Source organism: Hippocampus comes, unplaced genomic scaffold, assembly GCF_001891065.2.
Source record: "Hippocampus comes isolate QL1 unplaced genomic scaffold, H_comes_QL1_v1.1 scaffold176, whole genome shotgun sequence".
NCBI lineage: Eukaryota > Metazoa > Chordata > Actinopteri > Syngnathiformes > Syngnathidae > Hippocampus > Hippocampus comes.
The window spans coordinates 1787837-1806836 of record NW_017805826.1 but is presented as its reverse complement, the minus strand read 5'-3'; the positions used below and the strand labels follow the sequence as shown (position 1 = coordinate 1806836).

The following is a 19000-nucleotide window of genomic DNA, read 5'->3' as shown; positions in this document are numbered from 1 at the left end:
TGAAATTTATCACAGACGACAGATTATTGGCCACATTGATTCAAACAATAGCAGGTCTTCCTTTATCTTTGCTGGTCGTGTAATGGGTGCAGAAACTTTTGATTTTAGCAAACCCATTTTTTTTTCCAAATTCAAATCACTTGTCAATACACCCTTAGGTAGATAAGAAAAGAATAACTTGGTTGTTTAATTTTACACCTGCTACATAACAACCAGCGACATAACAATATGTGTAGGCAAAAAAACGATAGTTTCATCAGAGCGTGGTGATGGTTTAATGCCAAGATGATTTGCACCATAGATGTCCCTCAGAACGTGTGTTGATGACTTTTCCATCCATCAGGTTTGGATAGAGTTGGCCGGACAACGTCTTCAAAGTTAGATGAGGAGGAGCATTTCAACAGTGTGAGTGACGGCGAGCACCTCGAAGCTAATGAGACCGGCCAAAACCGGATCCATCCCATCAACCAAAACAAAGTTGAGCAGAATTGTGCTGGTCAGATCGATGACCTGGCCGTGCTGCACCAACTGGGCCCGGACTTGCTGGATGGGGAGAGGCCTCGGTCATTGGCCGTTGCCTCAATGACCACCGCCAACAGCCACCAGCAGGAAATGCCCTCCCCGGTCATGTCAATGTCACCCCAGGCTGCTTATATGTCTAAAATCATCCCCAATGCTGTGCTGCCGCCATCGATTGAAGTGGTGGAGATCAGCCGAGGCCAGAGCCGCAACAGCCTCCGCACTGTCAGCAAGAGCAGCCTTCTTCTGTCCAGCCCTTCGCCATCCCGTAGCTCCTCTAGAGGTTCCAAAATCAGCTCAGCCTACCACCACAACCCCTACCACCTGTCAGACGCTTCAGGTTGGAGCCACTCCGAGTCCTCAGAGACTTTGGTGTCAGACTCTTCAACCATCTCCAGCGGCAATATCTCGAGAAAGGCGTCCTCGCAAGACAAAGATGCCGATTCCATCAAAATCATCATCAATGGCAAGCTCATTAGCAAGGCACGTGACGCTACGCGAGAGGGACCCTTTGCGCGTAGCCTCTCTGTTATGAAGGCCAAAAGGGCACCGGCGCCCCCAAGCCGCTCCTATTCTCTGCACAACAAGATGAAGCGGCGGTCACGAGATTTAGCAGAGGTGGTGGTCATTTCAAAGGAGCCCTCTCCTCAAAGCGGCACAGCTCTAGGTGGGGGGACTGATGTGCCTGAAGCGTCCCCCGTGAGGACCATTGATAGCCCCGGCTACAACGGGGACACCAGCTCTCTGGATGACTCAACGGGCTCTGTGATATTCCGTATGGCAAAAACACCAGAGGCCAGTGACTCAGCTCAGGTGGGAAAAACTGTTTCTTCTTCACAACAAAAGTGGGAATCATCACAGGGGAATAAAGTAAGCAAAATAACCTCCCCATCCAGCGGCTACTCCAGCCAAGACTGCATGTCCCCACAGCTTCATCCTTGCACCTCCTCACCAAAACACAAAGGCGGAATTCTCGCAAAGCTGCAAAGGTTATTTCCTGGTGCCTCATCTCCACCCCGCCTTACACATTTGGAAACAAATGAAAACACAAGATCCACCCAGGACCCAAAGTCAGAGAAAATAGATTGTGAAAGTGTCAGCCCCTCTGTGAGGACCTTGAGAGAACTCTTTGACATCCCTCCACACCCGAAGGTCCATGCACCTCCAGCCCCTCCTCCCGAGGTTTGGGCTCACAACAAACGCACCTTTGAGTTGCTTCTGGGACCCCCAGCTCCAGACAACGTCTATGCCATCATCAAAAAGAATCCGAAAGACAGGAGACAGCAGAGGTCATCTGCATCCGTGTCGACAGAGGGCTCAGTGAAAAGTTTGACTGGAGAACGAAAACCGAAAAGTCTACCGGCGACCGTGGAGTCGACGAATGGAGTTGCGTTAGGGACACAGAAGGTTCAAGAAAGTGCACTTTTGAATGTGAATGAGGTTCACAAAACCAGCAATGAAAGACTGATTCAGAATGTAGCTTCAGAAGGAAATGGCAAAGTGAAACAGAACGATGAGAATGTACGTGTAAGTGATATATTGAATGGAATGTTGGTGAAGGCGATAGAGAAACGAGAAGAAAGGTTGGCCATGAAGAGTGACGTGGGCAAAAATCCACCCGCGCAAGCTCCAGAAGTAACGACTAAAGCGGATATCAAACATGCCATTTCATTAACACGCGTAACTCCGTCCCCTTCTCCTCCTCCGGCACACTTCCCCCCGGAGCCCCCCGGCAAACAGACCACGCAGGTAAACAAAGCAGCGTCCCCTGATTCATCCTGGCCCCCACCACCTCCACCAATAGTACAAGTGGTGGGTGCGCCTGATGAGTTAGATTTCCCCCTTCCGCCTCCACCTTTAATTAGTGGAGACGGGTTAGTTGCAGCCGTTCCGACGTCGCCGCCAAGGTCCGTATCTGCTTCAGGAACAATCACAGGAGGTCACTCATACTGCACACCTCCGATAATTATGGTGACCACGGAACCTGAACCAGAGGGTTCTGTCACATCACATGGGGTTGCACCTCCAGCTCAATTGAATATACCCCCTCCACCAGCCTACGCAGCCCCCCCTCCACCAATGACAGCCGCCATCCCTATGAGAATGACAGAAGGCATTAATTCTCCACCTATAGAGGTCTCTCCTTCGATAACTCAACAGGTTTCTCCACCGCCCCCAGATGTCATTCCAACTGTGTTAACTAGAGAGTCTGTCCCAGCACCGGTTCAAGTACAGCCTCCTCAGATAACAAAATGCATCCCTCCACCTTTGGTCAATGTTAAAGAAGATCCCCCAGCAGGAAGTCAGCACCTCCTTCCGCCTCCAGAAAGGGGCTCAGCTCTTTGTTCTGAAGACGCTGTTTCTCCATCTTGTCAAGAAAGTCATTCACAGACACCGGAAGAAGAAACCCCGGCTTCCAAACTCTATCCGCCACAAAGTATTCCTCCGCCGCCACCAATTAAATCCCTAAAACCAGAGTCAGAGGTCATCCTTGAACAAAAGAGCGTCTCATCTGAATCTCAAAATAAGCTGCTTTCACGTAACGGTATTTTTACTCCCCCACAAAGTATTCCGCCTCCAACTCTCTTACACCTTCTCCTTTCAAGTAAGCTTGCAGTACCAAACACTGATGGGCTCCATGCTAAGGAGGCCCCCAGTTCACCACCAAGCGACACTTCCAGCCCATCAAATTTTGACATCTCTACGTCACCAGAGAGGCCCGAGGACCCGCAGTCATCGCCACCTGGAAGCATTCCTGTGCCACCACCTCTTCCTGTTGGGGGTCTTCACAGTCATTCGCACCAGACAAATATTGCAAGCACAGAGAACGAAACCCCTCAACCTTCTTCTGATCATGTTCAGGAGGAACCCATCCCTGTGGTCACCCCTTCCCTTCTGCAGATGGTCAAATTGCGGCCCGTTAACAACAGCCCCGAATCTCCTGTGGCACAGGAACAAGCTCAAGCTGTGGACGTTTTGACAAACCAGCAAGCCAGCAACCCGATGCCAGCCCCCCAACTCATGAATGAGGCCCCGCAGAAGCCCATTAGGAGATCTCTGATCATATCCTCTCCAACATCCACGTCTCCACCTGCCGTTGTCACCTCCGTGCTATCCCCGCCCCAGCCCCAGTCTGTTGTTATTGTTGCTCCACCTCCACCTCCACTTTCACCTACAGCCCTCAAGTCTCCAGCAATGCCCACCTCTCCTCTCCCCTCCATGAACCTACAAGAGGCCATCCGCCTGCGGACAGCTGCCAGATCAAAAGACAGCTCTGCACTTCGCCTCAGCTTGCAATCACCCACGTCCCCGAAAGACCACAGTCGGTCTCCAACCAGCACGGCAAGCTTTATCTTCTCCAAGAACAAGAGAGTGGTGATAGACACCAAAAAACCCTTACAGAAAACCCAAGACATTTCGAGCAAGGTGGTCGAGGAGGTGGAGTTGGCAAAGAAAGTCAAGATGCCACCACCTGTTGCAAAGAAACCCATAACAAAGGCCATAGATGTGGACAACGGCGATGGAATGGAGCAGACTGCAGGACAGCCAGCACAGACCGAGAGCATCATCGGTAAGAGTTAAAATATATATTTTTTTATTATCAATCAACACTTATGAACTCGTATTATTGTTGAGTTATCAATTGAGAATCAAGGGGGCGTGATCTCTCGCTGAATTGGAATACTGAACTGAGAGGGGAATGCAAAATGTTTTCGATGGATAATTAGGATTCGTACAGTGGTGCCTTGAGATAAGAGTATAATTCATTCCCTGACGATACTTGTCATTTGAAACACTTGTATCTCAGCTAATGTCTTCTTGCTGAAATGAATGGAAATGCCATTAACCCATTCTGTCTACAAATGATGCTGCACCGTTTCTGTTCAATCCATTATTTAAAGCAGGGGTAGGGAACTCCAGTTCCTCGAGCACCATACCCTGCCCGGTTTAGATTTCTCGGTACTTCAACGCACCCTATTCAAATGATCAGCTCATCATCAAGCTCTGTAGAGGCCTGAAACGATCATGAACAATTGAATCAGGTGTGTTGGAGTAAGGAGCGATCTAAAACAGGCAGGATTTGGCTTTTGAGAAACCAGAGTTAGCTACCCCTGGTTTAAAGCGTTATTGATGCTCTTTAATGTTGCCATGAAGCTAGTGGACTGAAAGACTGAACTATGTTGTTGTTGTTTTAAGGACACAGAGTGTAATTTTCTTTGTTCTGAGTTCAGTTTCACAGTAAACCTCAACTGGGAGTGGAAAGTGCATTTTTTGAAGCACTGTTCCTTATTAAGTGCTGCTTCATGAGGTTGCCTGAAATCCTACAGTGCTCGTCTTCTCAAGTCTGTGCTCACAAGTCAAAGCAAAAAGTTAATTGGAAAGCTCCTTCCTTGAAAAACAAAAACAAAAACAAAACTAGTCATTCTTTTCTCAAGGCACCACTGTATTAGATAAGTTACATTTCAATCATTTTGACGGTCACGATAATTAATCATCTCAAAGCTTCCTTATATTGTGTAATAGAAAAGCACTTTTTAAAATAAGAATAGCTAGTAAAAAAAAAACACAAATAATGTAAGTATTTTAAAATACGGAGTTAATTTTCAATCACTCTGTAGTTTTACCTTAGTTTCATCCAATAGGTCACCACAGTGCCCAAAACAGCACATTGACCAACTCTTCCTTTGTTCTCAACTTCAGATGCAGCAGAGGACTAAAATGGAGCAGGGAGGAGGAAAGACATGATCCCTTCAAACTGAAGACGAGACAGATTTTATTGCTAAGTTGTTGTAAAATGGGGAAAAAAAAAATCACTCTGATGCAAATGGTGTGGGTTGTGTGCACATTCAACAGTTTCGTAGATACAGCACGTTTTCCGCGCCACACCGTGTTCTGAGCTTTACTGATGATGCAAGACATTGAAATATGCTACCCTTGACTGTTTGATAATAATTGTGCCGCATACGTACAGTATGTCCTGCTGAATCAGTGCTTGTCGGAATTCTGACAATGGGACTTCAGGGCGCTCTTCTGTAAATATAGCGAATGTCGGGGAGTTCTGTAATTTACCAAAGATGTTTCCAAACACCATGTTTAAGAAAACAAATAAGTTATTTTTCAGAAAGAGGGTATCTACAACCTCTTTGCAAAGTTGTGTGAATCTCTATAATAATATGAATCAAGAGTTTGTGTTTCACTCTTACTCATATCGTGTTCTCTGTTCAACAATTCAAAAGGTTATCCTTTAATTTCAGGTCTTCTGTGTTCATGGCCTTTAATGTAGTTCAAGGTCAGTTAATAATCACTGTCAAGTAATAATGAAATTCCTTATTTAGAGCACAATTTGCTGTTATGGCTCAGTGGGATAATTCTGCTTTGAACCTTTTTTTTCCCCCACAGACTTTAAAAAGACGAGTGAAATAAATCATTTATAAAAGGTAAAAAATAAAGATTTATGGACACACGACATGTTCTTTCTTACTGCTGAGGACTCTGAATTTGATGCCTGCAACGTCATCATCAATCACCGCACATATAGGCAGCAAGGCTGAAAACCAACACTGGGTGCCCATGACCTTTGACCCCTGGAGTGACACTGCTTTAAAAACCGGTATATTGACGTGGGCTCGGGAGCACTTCAGCATACCGTTGTCATTTGTCACCATTGGACGCCCCATCTACAAGCCTAGGTTAAAAAAAAAAAAAAAAACTAACATGCAAGCAAAAGCCATATGTTTACCACATCATAATGCATGCCCAATTTTATTTTGAGATGGCAGTGTGTGAAGAGTAATGTATTCAGCTGTGGTAATATTACATCCATGTAAAATACCAAGTAGGCTCTTGATCATCTACCAGCTCATTTTTGTGCACGTCGGAGGATTGCATTCTTGTTGCCTCTTCAGTCCCATTCGAGTGGTTTCCTTCATCACCTTTGTCATGAAGTGGCGGCACATCTCTTGCTTCAGATTGAGAAAGAAGAGCAACCGGGTCACCGTCATGTCTTATATTTTCTTCTAGAATCACACTTTCTCTTCCAGAATCCTCCACATCGTCTTTTTCTTCTTCGTCATCATTCTTGAGAATGCCTGCATTTTGCCACAAGATGTCATCACTGTGCACATCGTGGAGGGGATTGTTCAGTCTTCTGACACGCAGTAAGCCTTCTTCTGCAACCAGCGGCTGATCTGAAACCATTAAGCCACTCCTTACGGACCCTTTGTAAATAAACAAAGCGTATGGATTAAAAACATTCAAAAACAAAAAAAACCCTGCGTACCTTCCATGCTTGTTCTCTTTGACTTAGAGTTCACACATTGTGAATCGCAGCACATGCAAATGGAATCATCTCCCGAAAGGGCCTTCCACCTAACAAAAGATGCACAAAAATATGCTCCGTCCACTCGGGGAAGACTGAACAATAAATTAATTTAGAGTTTAAGTCTCACCCATCCTCTCCATAAGTGCACGATTTCTGCGCTGGGCCTGGCTCTTTTGATGTGGCAAATAAGTTGCAGTAAATGCTGATCTGAAAACAAGACGACAGATGAAGTCAAATTTGACTTTAGGACAAAGGGGGCATGGCTGCTGAGTCTCACCTCACTGTCTGGGTCAAAAATGAACTGGAAGGCTTTGAATGAGAACCTCAGGGTCCCGTTAGCATGTGAGACGAATTGAGAGGCCCCTCCAGGGTCTCGCTTGCTGTCCATCATGCAACTACGGAGGGCGAAAATATGACATCACAAATGGAACACCAAGGAGAATAAAATGCATCGTCATGTACATAATCCATACCCCATATTGCCAATGATTGTGTACTTGTAGGACGATGAAGAGCCACCGCCTGGGGAAGCATAGCAGTCGCTGATGTACAGTCTCCTTCCAGCGGGCAGATGTGGAGCAGAGACTTGGACGTTAACCCTCTGACCAAGCTGGAAGACTTGATTTTTGACCGGATTGCGCCACGAATCTGAATTTGACACACAGTTTACTGTGACATAATGCAACGTAAAGCATCACCATACCCGTATGCTGTGTTTAGGCATACCATCCATAAGATGAATTTGGAACTCATTTGGATGGGCTCTCAGAGTTTTACGCACAAAGGTATTTGTCCAGGTGGGCTTGACTGCCAGTTGGTACACATGGTGGTACCTTGGCAAAGATAGCATGAGAAATTTGCAAGTCAGTTTTCTGATAACAAAATAAAATAAACATAAAACAGCATTTTTCTTCCTTAGATTAATTCAGTTCACCTGTTTATCTCTTAAGGGGATCATTTCACTTTCCGACAAGTTTTGTGTTGAATTTCTCGGTTGCACAAAAGGATCAACTCATACTGATTCCACATTCACATCAATATTTATGTCCCGCACTAGTGTTTCCCGATCTTTATTGAGCAAGCTACTTTTGTTTTCTTGGAATATAAATTACCTAGTGGGAAAGTTGGCGTCTAGCCAGCAGGAGAGCCGCCAGGAAATTTCTACTTAAGTACAGAGTGTTTTTACTTTTGTCACCTCTTCTTACCTTTGAAAACGACATTCAATATCGACGTCAATCCGAGGCGCTCCGCTTGGAAACCTTTCGGTTGAAGGTTCATAATGGAGAGTGAATTTATAGACAATGAAGTCCCGCTGCAACTGCCGTGGGAGGAGAGGGGGGGTTAAGTTATTCTATGGAAGCACAAAAAGTGTCCATAGCATAAGTACCTCTTTCCGGGATCCACACGCCGTCAGGGGATAGATGAAGAGCAGGTCTCCGAAGGGGCTCAGCGCACCGTTGCTTAGGCAGTTTGGGCCCAGTTGGAGCTCCGACTCATCCGCGCCGAATCCGTAGAAAGATGGCTTGACACGGACGACCAAATCGAACGCGGAGCAGGTCACAGAGACGTCCGGAAGGTATGTCAAGCCCAAGCGGGTGTTTCCTTTTGCGGTGTCGTGGTCAAGCAACCCGCGCGTAGGTTTGTTCACTTGGATTGTGCGAGGTTTGGATTTTGGCGTGCCCAGTTTGGTTAAATTATTTCGCTTTACGGAAGACGTTGAGCCGTCGGTACTTGTTTTGCAGCAGCCGAGGCCGAAAAGTAATGAAGCACAAAATAAAGAGTAAAAATGCCGAGTCATTGTCACGTTTGGTCTTTCCTCGCTAGGTGCACGTAAAACTACGTATGGTCACAGCTGGAGGTTATTAGAGGTGATACATTAAAAAGAAAAAAAAAAGATAAGAATTGGACAACCACATATGCGCCCACACGTTTATGTTTCAGGATATAACCCATCATATAATTCAAGTAATAGGCAACTGGGGGGCTCATTTTGTTAAAAAAAAAAAAGTATAAAATTCTGTGCTATAAATAATGAGACCCGTGTCACTTGATGAAGGGTCATATTTGCCGTGCCAACTGCCCCGCTTTTGATAAATAAAATTTCTATGAAACCAGTGATAAATAATGTTGAAGACCTTTTGTTTATTCCTGACAAAAGGCCAAAGACTCACTTTGCAATAGGGAATTTAAGTCCAAAGTAAAACACAAACAACTCACTCCGATTTAGGAGTCATTTGTAATAAATTAACAAAAGTGAAAAATAAAATTGACATCACTCTGAGTTTTAGTCTGTTTAAAATAAATTAAAATGCAAAATAATTTAGGTTTTACTGGTAACTTTGAAGTATGACACCATGAAGTTAGAAAATGGGGCTGAAAATGTGTCACAGTTTCAGTATTTCATATCAGCAGGTGTTGAAAAATATTGACATTACCCATTTAAAATAATAACTTAAAAAACAATATTTGGAGAGGGTGACTGGTAAGCACATCAGCCTCACAGTACAGAGATCCAGGGTTTGAATCTGGGCCCTGCCCTTCCAGCGTGGAGTTTGCCTGTTCTCCCCATGCCTGAATGTGTTTTCTCCTGTGTACTCTGGTTTCCTTCAACATTCCAAAAATATGCATGACAGGTTAATGGAACCCTCTAAATTGTCCCCAGGTGTGATTGTGAGCGCAGATGGTTGTTCGTCTATGTGTGCCCTGCGATTGGCTGGCAACCAGTTCAGGGTGTAGCCCGCCTATTGCCTGAAGACAGCTGGGATAGTTTCCAGCATGCAACCATCCACGCTCACAATCACACCTAGGGACTGGTTATTCCAGGGCTAGGTAACTCCAGTTCCTCGAGAGCCATATTCTGCCTGTTTTCAAGCTCTTCCTAATCCAACACATCTGATTCAATTGATCATGATCGTTTCAGGCTTCTCCCGAGTTTGGTGATGAACTGATCGTTGGTGTCGGGAGGGATCTAAAACAGGCAGGATATGGCTCTGAAGGAACCAGAGTTCCCTAGCCCTGGGTTATTCGATTCCCGTCAGTTATTTTAGTTTATTCATTTTTCTTTCAAAAGCTCCAAGGACATATTTGAGCATGTTGTGAATATGTGTAAGAGTTAATCTCCCCAAAATAAATGTTGACTTAAATCTGTTTCTTTTAATCTCAAATATAATACGTACATTAGTTATGACATTTGTATGGAAAATTGAAACCTGAAAATGATCCACTGGAGTACTGTAATATATATATCGGTATGTGTGTGTGTGTGTATGTATGTATGTATGTATGTATGTATGTATGTGAGAGCGAGAACAAAGCCAAGGCTCCGAAACGTTTTTCGCCGTGAAAGAAGCATGTAATTGCGCATTTTAGCCACCAAGAGGCATGCTACTACAAGCAGTCATTGATACCAATTTCACTTTCCTTCAATGGAAGTACAACACCTCCAAAGTTGCCACTGCCCTTGGAATAAAATACAATTTTGTGGTTGTTTTGAATACCTATCACGCTGACTTTGAGTTTCACTCCTGATATGATTTACAGATCCCTAAAAGTAAGAAATAATACATAAAATTATATATATTAAAATATCATCTGCAACTCACAATCGTGAGAATTATAGGAGGACATAACAGCTAATGTAAAAAAAAAAAAAAAAAGGTCAGCTCTGTGTCATTTTTGACAGCTAAAGCTGTTACCCGGCCTGTTCCACTCCTCTTTTAGGGGTGTGCCTTAGTGGTGTTTTTACCACTCAGGGGAGCAATAAAACGTGTGTGAATAATTCACATTATCTGCATGGTCTGTGGTTGAGTAGACCCGTTTTGAAACCTGCTCGGAGACGGGATGTACAGGTCAAAGGTTAGCGTGAGTGTCATGGAGGTCGTGGGGAAAAGGAGGGCTCCTCATGCTCACATCCAGCCATCCAAATTCCCTCTCTGCCGACTGTGTGATACCCCTCAGAATACTCCATGGGTCATGTGACTAACATGAGTGCTCAATCGAGGTGAAACCCACCCCCCTCTTTCCTTTCTTTCGCATCCTCACACGTATGCTACCATTACAATAAAAGACAATGGAGGCCACTTAAAGTTAAGAAGAGGGTGTGGGGTGACATAGAGGGTGGGCTTTTCTCAGTGTTCAGGATTGTTACCCCAATAAAGTCCCTGCTGAGAAAAAATAAGATTTTAAAGATCGATGTTTTTTTACAAGGTTCCCTTTGGCACCAATCAAAATTGGGCTAGAAGGCAAGTCTGCTCAGATTAAAAAAAAAAAAAAAAGTTTACCTATAATAAATATAATTTTGCCATGAAAAATAAAACATATTTTGAGCAGTTTTTTTCTGTTTTAAAGTACAGTTTTTTTTAACTTTAATAAATTGTGTCTTATTGCTATGAGCTTCTGAATGTGAGTCATTTTACATACTGTAAATGACTTTACATACTTTTCTATTCACGGTGGAAGGTTCAAATCTTGCACCTAATCATAAGGCAGTGAATAGCATAACTGAGAATCAATCGCTGAGGACAACACTCAAAAGAAAGTATAAGAAGAAGAATGATCAAGACAGTCTCAAAAAGCTTCGATGGGTTTAACGTAGGCGAAGGATGACGGATTCTCTCTGCAACTTACACAGTAGCAGTTAGCTAGCAACAGCTTCAGCTAGCTACTAGTGCACCTAAACATAAACAGTTGTTCATTCATTATATTGTCAATTTTTTATTGTTTAATATAACAGGTGGCATTTGATCTCTTGTTATGTGGGAATCGGCACATTCCTGACACCATTTTTATCCCCAAATAATGCTCAGAAATTCTTGTTAGCTTTTTCGTGACATTTTTATGCTTTCTCGCCGAAGTTTGAAGGTTTTGACAGCTATTTTGAACTGTAGAAAATTCCTTCCACCTTGACCTATTTCATTCTGTCGGGTTTTTATTCTTACTTTTGCAAAGATGTAAAAAAATTAAGGTGTATAGGTTATAAATCATATAAATGGTGGGAAGAGTTATAAAAGGAGGAAAGAGTTTTTAAATTATTTTTCTTGGTCTCATTTTTTTACATCACAAAAACCTGGCATTTCAACAGGGGTGTTTAGATTTTTTTTTTTTTAATATAACCACTTGATGACAGCATTCCATGACTTGAAATAATTGTTGTTGTTGATTTGGTTGTATTTTTACCGTTCGTATCTTGAAATTTCTTTTTGTAACAAGAGGCAATATTTTCCCGTTGAGGCGTTTCATAGCTTGAAAATTTCGTATGAAGAGGCCTGCGTAAGTCGAGGTACCACTGTACTGACAAGTTTTAGCACCATGCATGTGAACTTGTGAAAGAACAATGTTAACGGGCCAGTTTTTACATCAGAATCAGAATAATCTTTTTTGGCCAACAGGTCACCTGTTTAATTTAAATGTTCAAGACTTGTCATCCTATTTCAAGCCTCCAATTTGATAGCACAGTATTCAGGTCTCCCCACCACCATCATGTGCTTGACCTTGGGCTGTTTGCCAAAGACAGATGACCATCAACTAATCAGTGTCATTCACTCAGCTTGAACATAGAACAGATGCTTTTGTCCAGCCCACTGTGATGTGTGATTAAAGAGAAGGCTGAACAAGTGATGAGCAAGATTGAAGCGGAACAATATGCTAGCCGCAGTGAAGTCAAGCCCTACCTCAGGTACCACAAAAGTTTGACCTGATAATGTCTTCAAGGATGCTATACACGCCTTACACTGTTCCCCAACATGATGAGTGTTGGTATGGAAATGAGATAGCCACCAGCTGTTCTGAATTATTTGCACCCCAATTATCATACAAATGCTAAGATGTGTATTTACCAACACAATAGTGTTTGACGAGTTTCTCAGCTGTTTTCTGTAGTATCTGCCAACAGCAGGTAAGCAACAGTGCTTGACCCAAAAAAAAAAAAAAAAAGCCAAAGAAACCCACAATGAATCCAATTTCATGAAATAAAGTGATCTATCCTAACTAATCACAGCAGATTGTGAAAATGTTTTGGTAATAGTATAACAACACTAATAAGTGAAATCACAAGAAAACATGAAAGTCTACATGTCTTTTTTTTGGGCGGGGGGGGTCTAAATGTGATTTTTGTAACTTTTGTAACAACACAAATCTTAGTATGATGACCAATGTAAATTAACATAAAACACACTGATAAAACCTGTACTTCCCCAAAACAGAACACTATATTTGAAAGGCAGAATTTTAGATACCACATTTGTACTATTCTCTTATTAGATACATGGAATGTAAAGTGCAAATGGCCATTCAAATTAAATCAATTCAAATCAAATCTTACTGTTTTTCTTTTAAATTAGTGTCCAGACAGAGACAAAGGACATACGATCTGAACAGCATAAGTTGTAAAGACAATGACTGGATGGATTGACACACTAATACTGTATACAGACACACCAAAAAAATGTTACAAAAATACGCACAGTAATATATGTATATGTATGTATGCAGTTTCCGATAATCACAGCTTCTCAATGATCTCTGACAAGAGCAAAGTGAACTCAGCACCTTCTTATTACTACTAGGGCTCCCCAATTTCCCTTGAACAGAGCACAGTGAACTCTCTCCATTGCGTGTTACAGGTTCGCGGTCTCACTATTTAATGGATTTTTTTGTTATTGTCCAACTGGCAGCACACTCATTTTCAACACTGAAAGAAGGGAACGTTTTTTTCATGATTAGTCTCCTTTATTAGAAAAGAGATTATTGACCGTCTCAATGCTCTTCCATTTTTTACAATTTCAGAAAACAACAGCTTTCTTTTTCCTTTTTTTTTCAATTTACATGATTATGATTCGTGGTGCATATTATGAGATGATTTTTTTGACTGCCTGATAATGGAATGGGATGATGTTGGATGGTACACGCATACTGTTTTTATATCTTTATCTTATTTATTTCTCTTGGTCTCTCCAATATACTAAATGTATATAAATACCTTTGTGGTTAAAGTGTGTTTCAAAACCGAAAAAATAGCCACATAAATGCCACATTCATTTATTGAGAGTGTTTTTTGGAACATAACCCCCTCGTTGGAGGGGATTTATTGTTTTGAAAAAGAACTGAGTAACAAAAGTTCAATGTTTGGATTAAGGTAGGTTATTATTATCACTTTTACTCAAGTTTTGCATTTTTTGCGCTTAGTTTTATGGCCTGATTATTCAATTATATTTATCATTTAAAAAAAACGTCACCGGGGTCAGGGACCTCTGTTTAGTTACATCATTGTTTAGTTTTATTGTTTTTCTTTTAATCTAATACTTTTGTGAACATTTTAAATTATTTTGATATTTTTTCAGGACTTTAGTTCAAGTTCAAGTCAACTTTATTGTCAAATGTGCTACATGTGCAACATACAGCACAGATGAAATTTCATTCCTCTCAACCACAGGAGAGAGAGGAGCCGCTGCGGGTGCCCGCGCCGCCATCAAAAGAACAGTTAACATAAAATGACAACATAATACAACACATAAGTCGTTGCAGTCTTAACCACTTTTTCTGCATAATCTTTGTTTTTGAAGCAGTTATAGATGAAAGAGGCGCGAATCAAAGTGTCCTTTCACCAGTTGATCAAAGACATCATGGTGTAAATGTGCTCACGTCTGCTACAAGCTAAGTTTGAGAGCAACAAGAGGCTGTAGCGTCCATTGACGAAAAAGAGACTGGCTCACATCTCCTGTCCCATGTAAATCTGGTTATATTCCAAACCATGACTCCCAGTTCCACATACGCATCGCCGCTCTGCTCTGATGCTCCTTTCTTCTCATCGTTGGCTCCACAAGTCATCCATCCAGCCGCAGACTGTCTAACAGCACAGACATTTCCGCTAAATAAAGTGGGGCTGTGAAAAATGCTGCCCATTTCAATTGTTGTTGCACTTTGTTTTTTCGCTTGAGATTATCAGATTATCAGACCACGCGGTTTTAAACACAAATAATACATCAGATTACACTTTTAAAATGATAATCATTTGAGAGTCAATGCAGAGAACACTGGTGTATTATTGGTATTTTCAGTGTCCCACTTAGTGCTTTTCACTTGGAATGTTGTGTAAATGTGCTCTTGTAGATCAAAGTGCTACCTCTTCAGATTAAAATTCCGCACATGAGTAAAGAGCGATAAATGGTGGAAATTTTAGCCCAAAATCGATTTTCAGTGACCATAAGTGGCGAAGTAATAGAGGCGGGGTGAGCTTCTTCGTCTCCGCCCTTTATGCAAATGAAGAGGCTTACCCGGATCTCGCTGGAGATGTTCTGCGGCAGACATTTACGAGGCCCCTCCCTAAACTTTTGTGGTTATAACAGGATTTCGACTGGCGCGAAAAACGCACTACGCGGCTTTCAACACACGTCGCGCGGCGGAACCGCAGCCGGGGATCGACTACTTAAACGACGACTAAAATAAAGCGAACGAAACAAAACAAGAAACAACTCGACGGGGGCGGGTTCCGGTTTGGAGGCTCTATCAGTGGATTTGTCTTTGGCCTGAATTTTCCGAGCCGGTAAGTAGTAGATGCGGCCTATTTTCTGTGAAAGTTTAGGTTGGTCGTGGTTTAGTTGAATGGAGTTTCCACAATGTTATTTGAAGCCGTTCGAGTTATGAACGGGCCGCTCTCATCGCCACTTTTGTGTACTTACCGCTGAAATATATATAGAGAGGACATTATGCAAGATACACATGTGCTCCGGCGTCACTGCAACAATTAAACTGGTTAGTTCAACGTGTCGGAAGTGATCTCTGCTGGGACAAAGTGACTAATTTACTGCAATGTTTCCTTCAGGTTCAAAAGGACTAAAACCAAAACAGGACTTTTTTTTTCAGGCTTACAATGGAGTTTGACTGTTACCAACACTATTTTTTGGATGACTTTGACACCGAAGAGGATTTCTACAATTCAACCGCACCAAGCGAGGACATTTGGAAAAAGTTCGAGCTGCTGCCCACCCCTCCCCTGTCGCCCATCCGGACTCTGCAGAACGGGGACGACAAACTCAGCTGGTTGTCCAGAGTCTTGGCTCAGGACGACGAATGCGAGGGTCAGGGGCTTTTCCGCAACCTCAGTTCCATCATCATCCAGGACTGCATGTGGAGTAGTTTCTCAGGCAGCAAGCAGCTGGAGAAGGCGGTCCACGGCAGGCAATCGACTGCGCCACAGCCTCCCGGAGCTCCCCCGGGCCCACAGAGCCCCGCGAGGGCGAGCAAAGCTCACTGCGTCTCGCCGAGCGCTCACCTCGCCACGTCGGCGGCGGACTGTGTCGACCCCGCTGCTGTTCTCACATACCCGGCAAGCAGCTGCAGGAAGACGGCGTCGTCTGGCTCAGAGTCTCGGACCGACTCTTCCGGTAAGGGCGCAGCCTGACCTCCGCATTACTGCTCTTTATTAACAATGCGTAATATGAAAACATTGCATAACTATAAAGGGCGTTCAAGCCCGAGCATAGCTTTCTTTACTCGCCGAAAATATACCACGTGCGTCCTGTGGCTATTTAACCCATCCCCCTTCGCCTTTCCCCCCCTCACGTGAATGGAAAGAATCAAGAGTGCACCACAGGGGCTGTATTGGCAGAGTCCTTGTGATTTATCAGCATTTGCACCACTCAGCAGCAAAAGCACTAAACTTTCAGATCTCTTTAATTGGTGGACGCCTACTGCCACCAGGTCCAGTCATTACAATGGCTGATTAATGTTCCTTGTGGTCGATGACAAAAGCTTGAATTCTTCTCTGCTCCAATGCTCGAAGGCTGCGTGGGGGAAATAGTGATGCGCTTGCCTGGCTGTGGAATGCACTTCCTATTGCCACCTAATTTGGATTGCTATTGTCCCTTTCCCTTAGACAGTGGTTCTCATGAGTCAAGGGACAAATTTGACATGAGAAGAATCTCATGGCAATGCCACACAACAATTTGTCACAAAAAAACAAATAATGCGATTATGGATCTGAATTTACTCGAATATTCTCATTGTGATATCTAGGTCTGTTTCATTGACGTACTACTCTGTTGTTTGTTGTCTGGCGATAGTCGGATATCCACGTTAATTGTACTAACTAACATTTAGCGGAAGAGCTTTTCATTATTGTGCCTGTCAATTTACATCACTGGCTTAGATGGAGAAAGGTACATCATTTGTAGGAGGTAAATTTTGTTTTCACATCGATTAAGTGAAATTGGATAAATTCCCGTGACCACATCTCATCTTGTGCCGCACAGGGATTGTGAATTATTCTCTTTTGCAAATGTGTGACGTCTTTCTTTCAATTGTGTCATTATAGAGTTTTTAAAAGTTGTCTCTGTGTATAATTGACAGATGATGAAGAGGAAATTGACGTTGTCACTGTGGAGAGCAAGCATAACCAGGCCCGACTGGCGAGTGTCCGCAAGCCAGTGACCCTCACTGTGCGTGCGGACCCCTGCCCCAAACACTTCCACGCCTCCGTTCACCGGCAGCAGCACAACTACGCTGCCCGCTTCCCCGACACTGAGCCTGACGAGGAAGATGATGAAGAGGAGGAGGAGGAGGAGGAGGAAGAGGGCGACGAAGAGGAGCTCCAAAGCAAACGTACACACCCGGCATCCAGTCGCCCGACCTCGCCCTCGGGAAGCTCCTTGAACTCTGATGCGGAGGACACAGATCGCAGAAAGAACCACAACTACCTGGAGAGGAAGAGGAGGAACGACCTCAGGTCCAGGTTCTTGGCCCTCCGAGATCAGATCCCAGGTCTGGAATCCACCAAGACCCCCAAGGTAGCCATCCTGACCCACGCCACAGAATACCTCAAGGAGATGCACTCCAAGGAGAAGCGACAGCTCCAGGAGCGCAAACGCCTCAAGACCCGGCAGCAGCATCTCCTGCGCAGATTAGCTGCATTGAAGCGTTTTTGAACCTCCAAATAGGAACTTTTGTCACTTTTGCAAAGCCACAATTTTTTATATGACGACTTGCCTCATATTAATCGCCCCCGCAGTTACGTTTGTAATATGTTCATTTTGTCGCGCAATTGTTGCCCTGAGCCTGTTTTTGACAGTAGGCTTGTCATAACTCAAGGTGTGGGGGTTCTTTCCTGTTTTGCACAGTTATGCAGTGAGGATAATGCAAAAGATGTTTGTAGTTTGGCAGAAGCTATTTTCCGGTATGTTGTGATGGGAGCTGAGGAACTCCAATGTGGTGTGATGCATCCTTCAGAATATGTGTGGAATTGAGCTGAGATGACTTCATTCCATCGTTGCACATTTATAATGGAGTGAAGTGCCGTGTAGTACGGTGCAATTGTGTGAGCTGGTTTGTTTGTTTTTGTGCGCCTGTTCATATTTCTCTGTAAATAATAGCTTGTTGCTCCCGGTTGGAGGAGCGTAACAAAATCATCAGTTGTTGCTGAGCTTTACTTTTCTGTTTGATTGCCCACCAGGCATAGAGGAGCCTCTATTTTGTTTAAGAAAATGTGGAGTAAAAAATGCAACAAAAAAGTTTGATAAGGCGTAGAAAAAAAAGTCGTGTGTTTCCGGTAACCCGACCGACCGAGAATTTCTACGTTGAAAAAAAAAACTTTACGGTCGGCATTTTTTTTCAAACAACCCTCGACATTTTTGTGTGCGTGCGTCGTTTGCCCTGTCGTCTGTCAACGACATTGAAACATGGCGGCGGCCGCGAACTCCGACGACAGTTTAAAACGCGTTTTCTGTGTTGCGGTCGCGTGCTCGCACCGTAATGTTAATAAAATAGCATCCATTGATGTATCGAAAAAATTCTGCGAACTATTTGATGAACACCACGGGCCGAGTAAAAACCGAGGGTGGGGGAGGACGGCGGCGGCGTGCCCCGGCCCCCCGAGTCCGGAGCGGGGAGAAAACTAAATAGGAGGCGGTGGCCGCGGAGCGGCGGGTTCAATGTCTTCTTGTTTTATGTTTTATGGTTATTTTGTTTAAATTTTTGATGGGGAAAAAAAAACTTTGTCCGACTTACCAACCCAATGCTGAAATTTCATGTTACCGGAAACACACTATCTTTTTTGTTTGGCCTAAGTAGCACTGCTGTACTTTACACTCACACGTCACTTTGTAAATGCAATGCATCTGTTGATTTTTGGTTCATTTTAAAGCATGCTCATTCAACGGCAACATTAAA

At 43.5% G+C, this 19000-nt stretch overlaps 3 protein-coding genes across 5 annotated transcripts in view; 2 read left to right on the top strand and 1 right to left on the bottom strand.

The window, feature by feature from the left end:
• The window catches only part of LOC109526095 (uncharacterized protein KIAA1522 homolog), a 30841-nt gene extending 25523 nt beyond the window's left edge, over window positions 1-5318 (top strand). The window contains exons 7-8 of the mRNA XM_019887124.1: window positions 344-4090; window positions 5221-5318. Of these exons, the coding sequence (XP_019742683.1) occupies window positions 344-4090; window positions 5221-5237 (3764 nt within the window). The 3' untranslated portion in view covers window positions 5238-5318. The remainder of the gene's footprint in view (window positions 1-343; window positions 4091-5220) is intronic.
• Window positions 5319-6250: 932 nt separating this feature from the next.
• LOC109526096 (zona pellucida sperm-binding protein 3-like) lies at window positions 6251-8841 on the bottom strand. 2 transcript variants are annotated; one of them, XM_019887126.1, is made up of 8 exons: window positions 8229-8841; window positions 8047-8159; window positions 7568-7674; window positions 7315-7489; window positions 7119-7236; window positions 6969-7048; window positions 6800-6888; window positions 6251-6707 (listed from the first exon to the last, which is right to left on the bottom strand). In XM_019887126.1, exons 1-8 carry the CDS (start codon window positions 8637-8639, stop codon window positions 6334-6336), a joined length of 1467 nt encoding a protein of 488 aa, XP_019742685.1. In that variant the 5' UTR covers window positions 8640-8841; the 3' UTR covers window positions 6251-6333. The 2 variants fall into 2 exon arrangements, with proteins under 2 accessions (XP_019742685.1, XP_019742684.1); XM_019887125.1 differs by having other exon boundaries at window positions 6251-6737; window positions 8229-8838.
• On the top strand, window positions 8320-18330 carry LOC109526099 (protein L-Myc-1b-like). 2 transcript variants are annotated; one of them, XM_019887132.1, is made up of 3 exons: window positions 8320-8417; window positions 15660-16221; window positions 17186-18330. In XM_019887132.1, the coding sequence occupies exons 2-3, from the start codon at window positions 15708-15710 to the stop codon at window positions 17758-17760; spliced, it is 1089 nt and encodes a 362-aa protein (XP_019742691.1). In that variant the 5' UTR covers window positions 8320-8417; window positions 15660-15707; the 3' UTR covers window positions 17761-18330. The 2 variants fall into 2 exon arrangements, with proteins under 2 accessions (XP_019742691.1, XP_019742690.1); XM_019887131.1 differs by lacking the exon at window positions 8320-8417 and adding an exon at window positions 14788-15380.
• The last annotated feature ends 670 nt before the right edge of the window (window positions 18331-19000 follow it).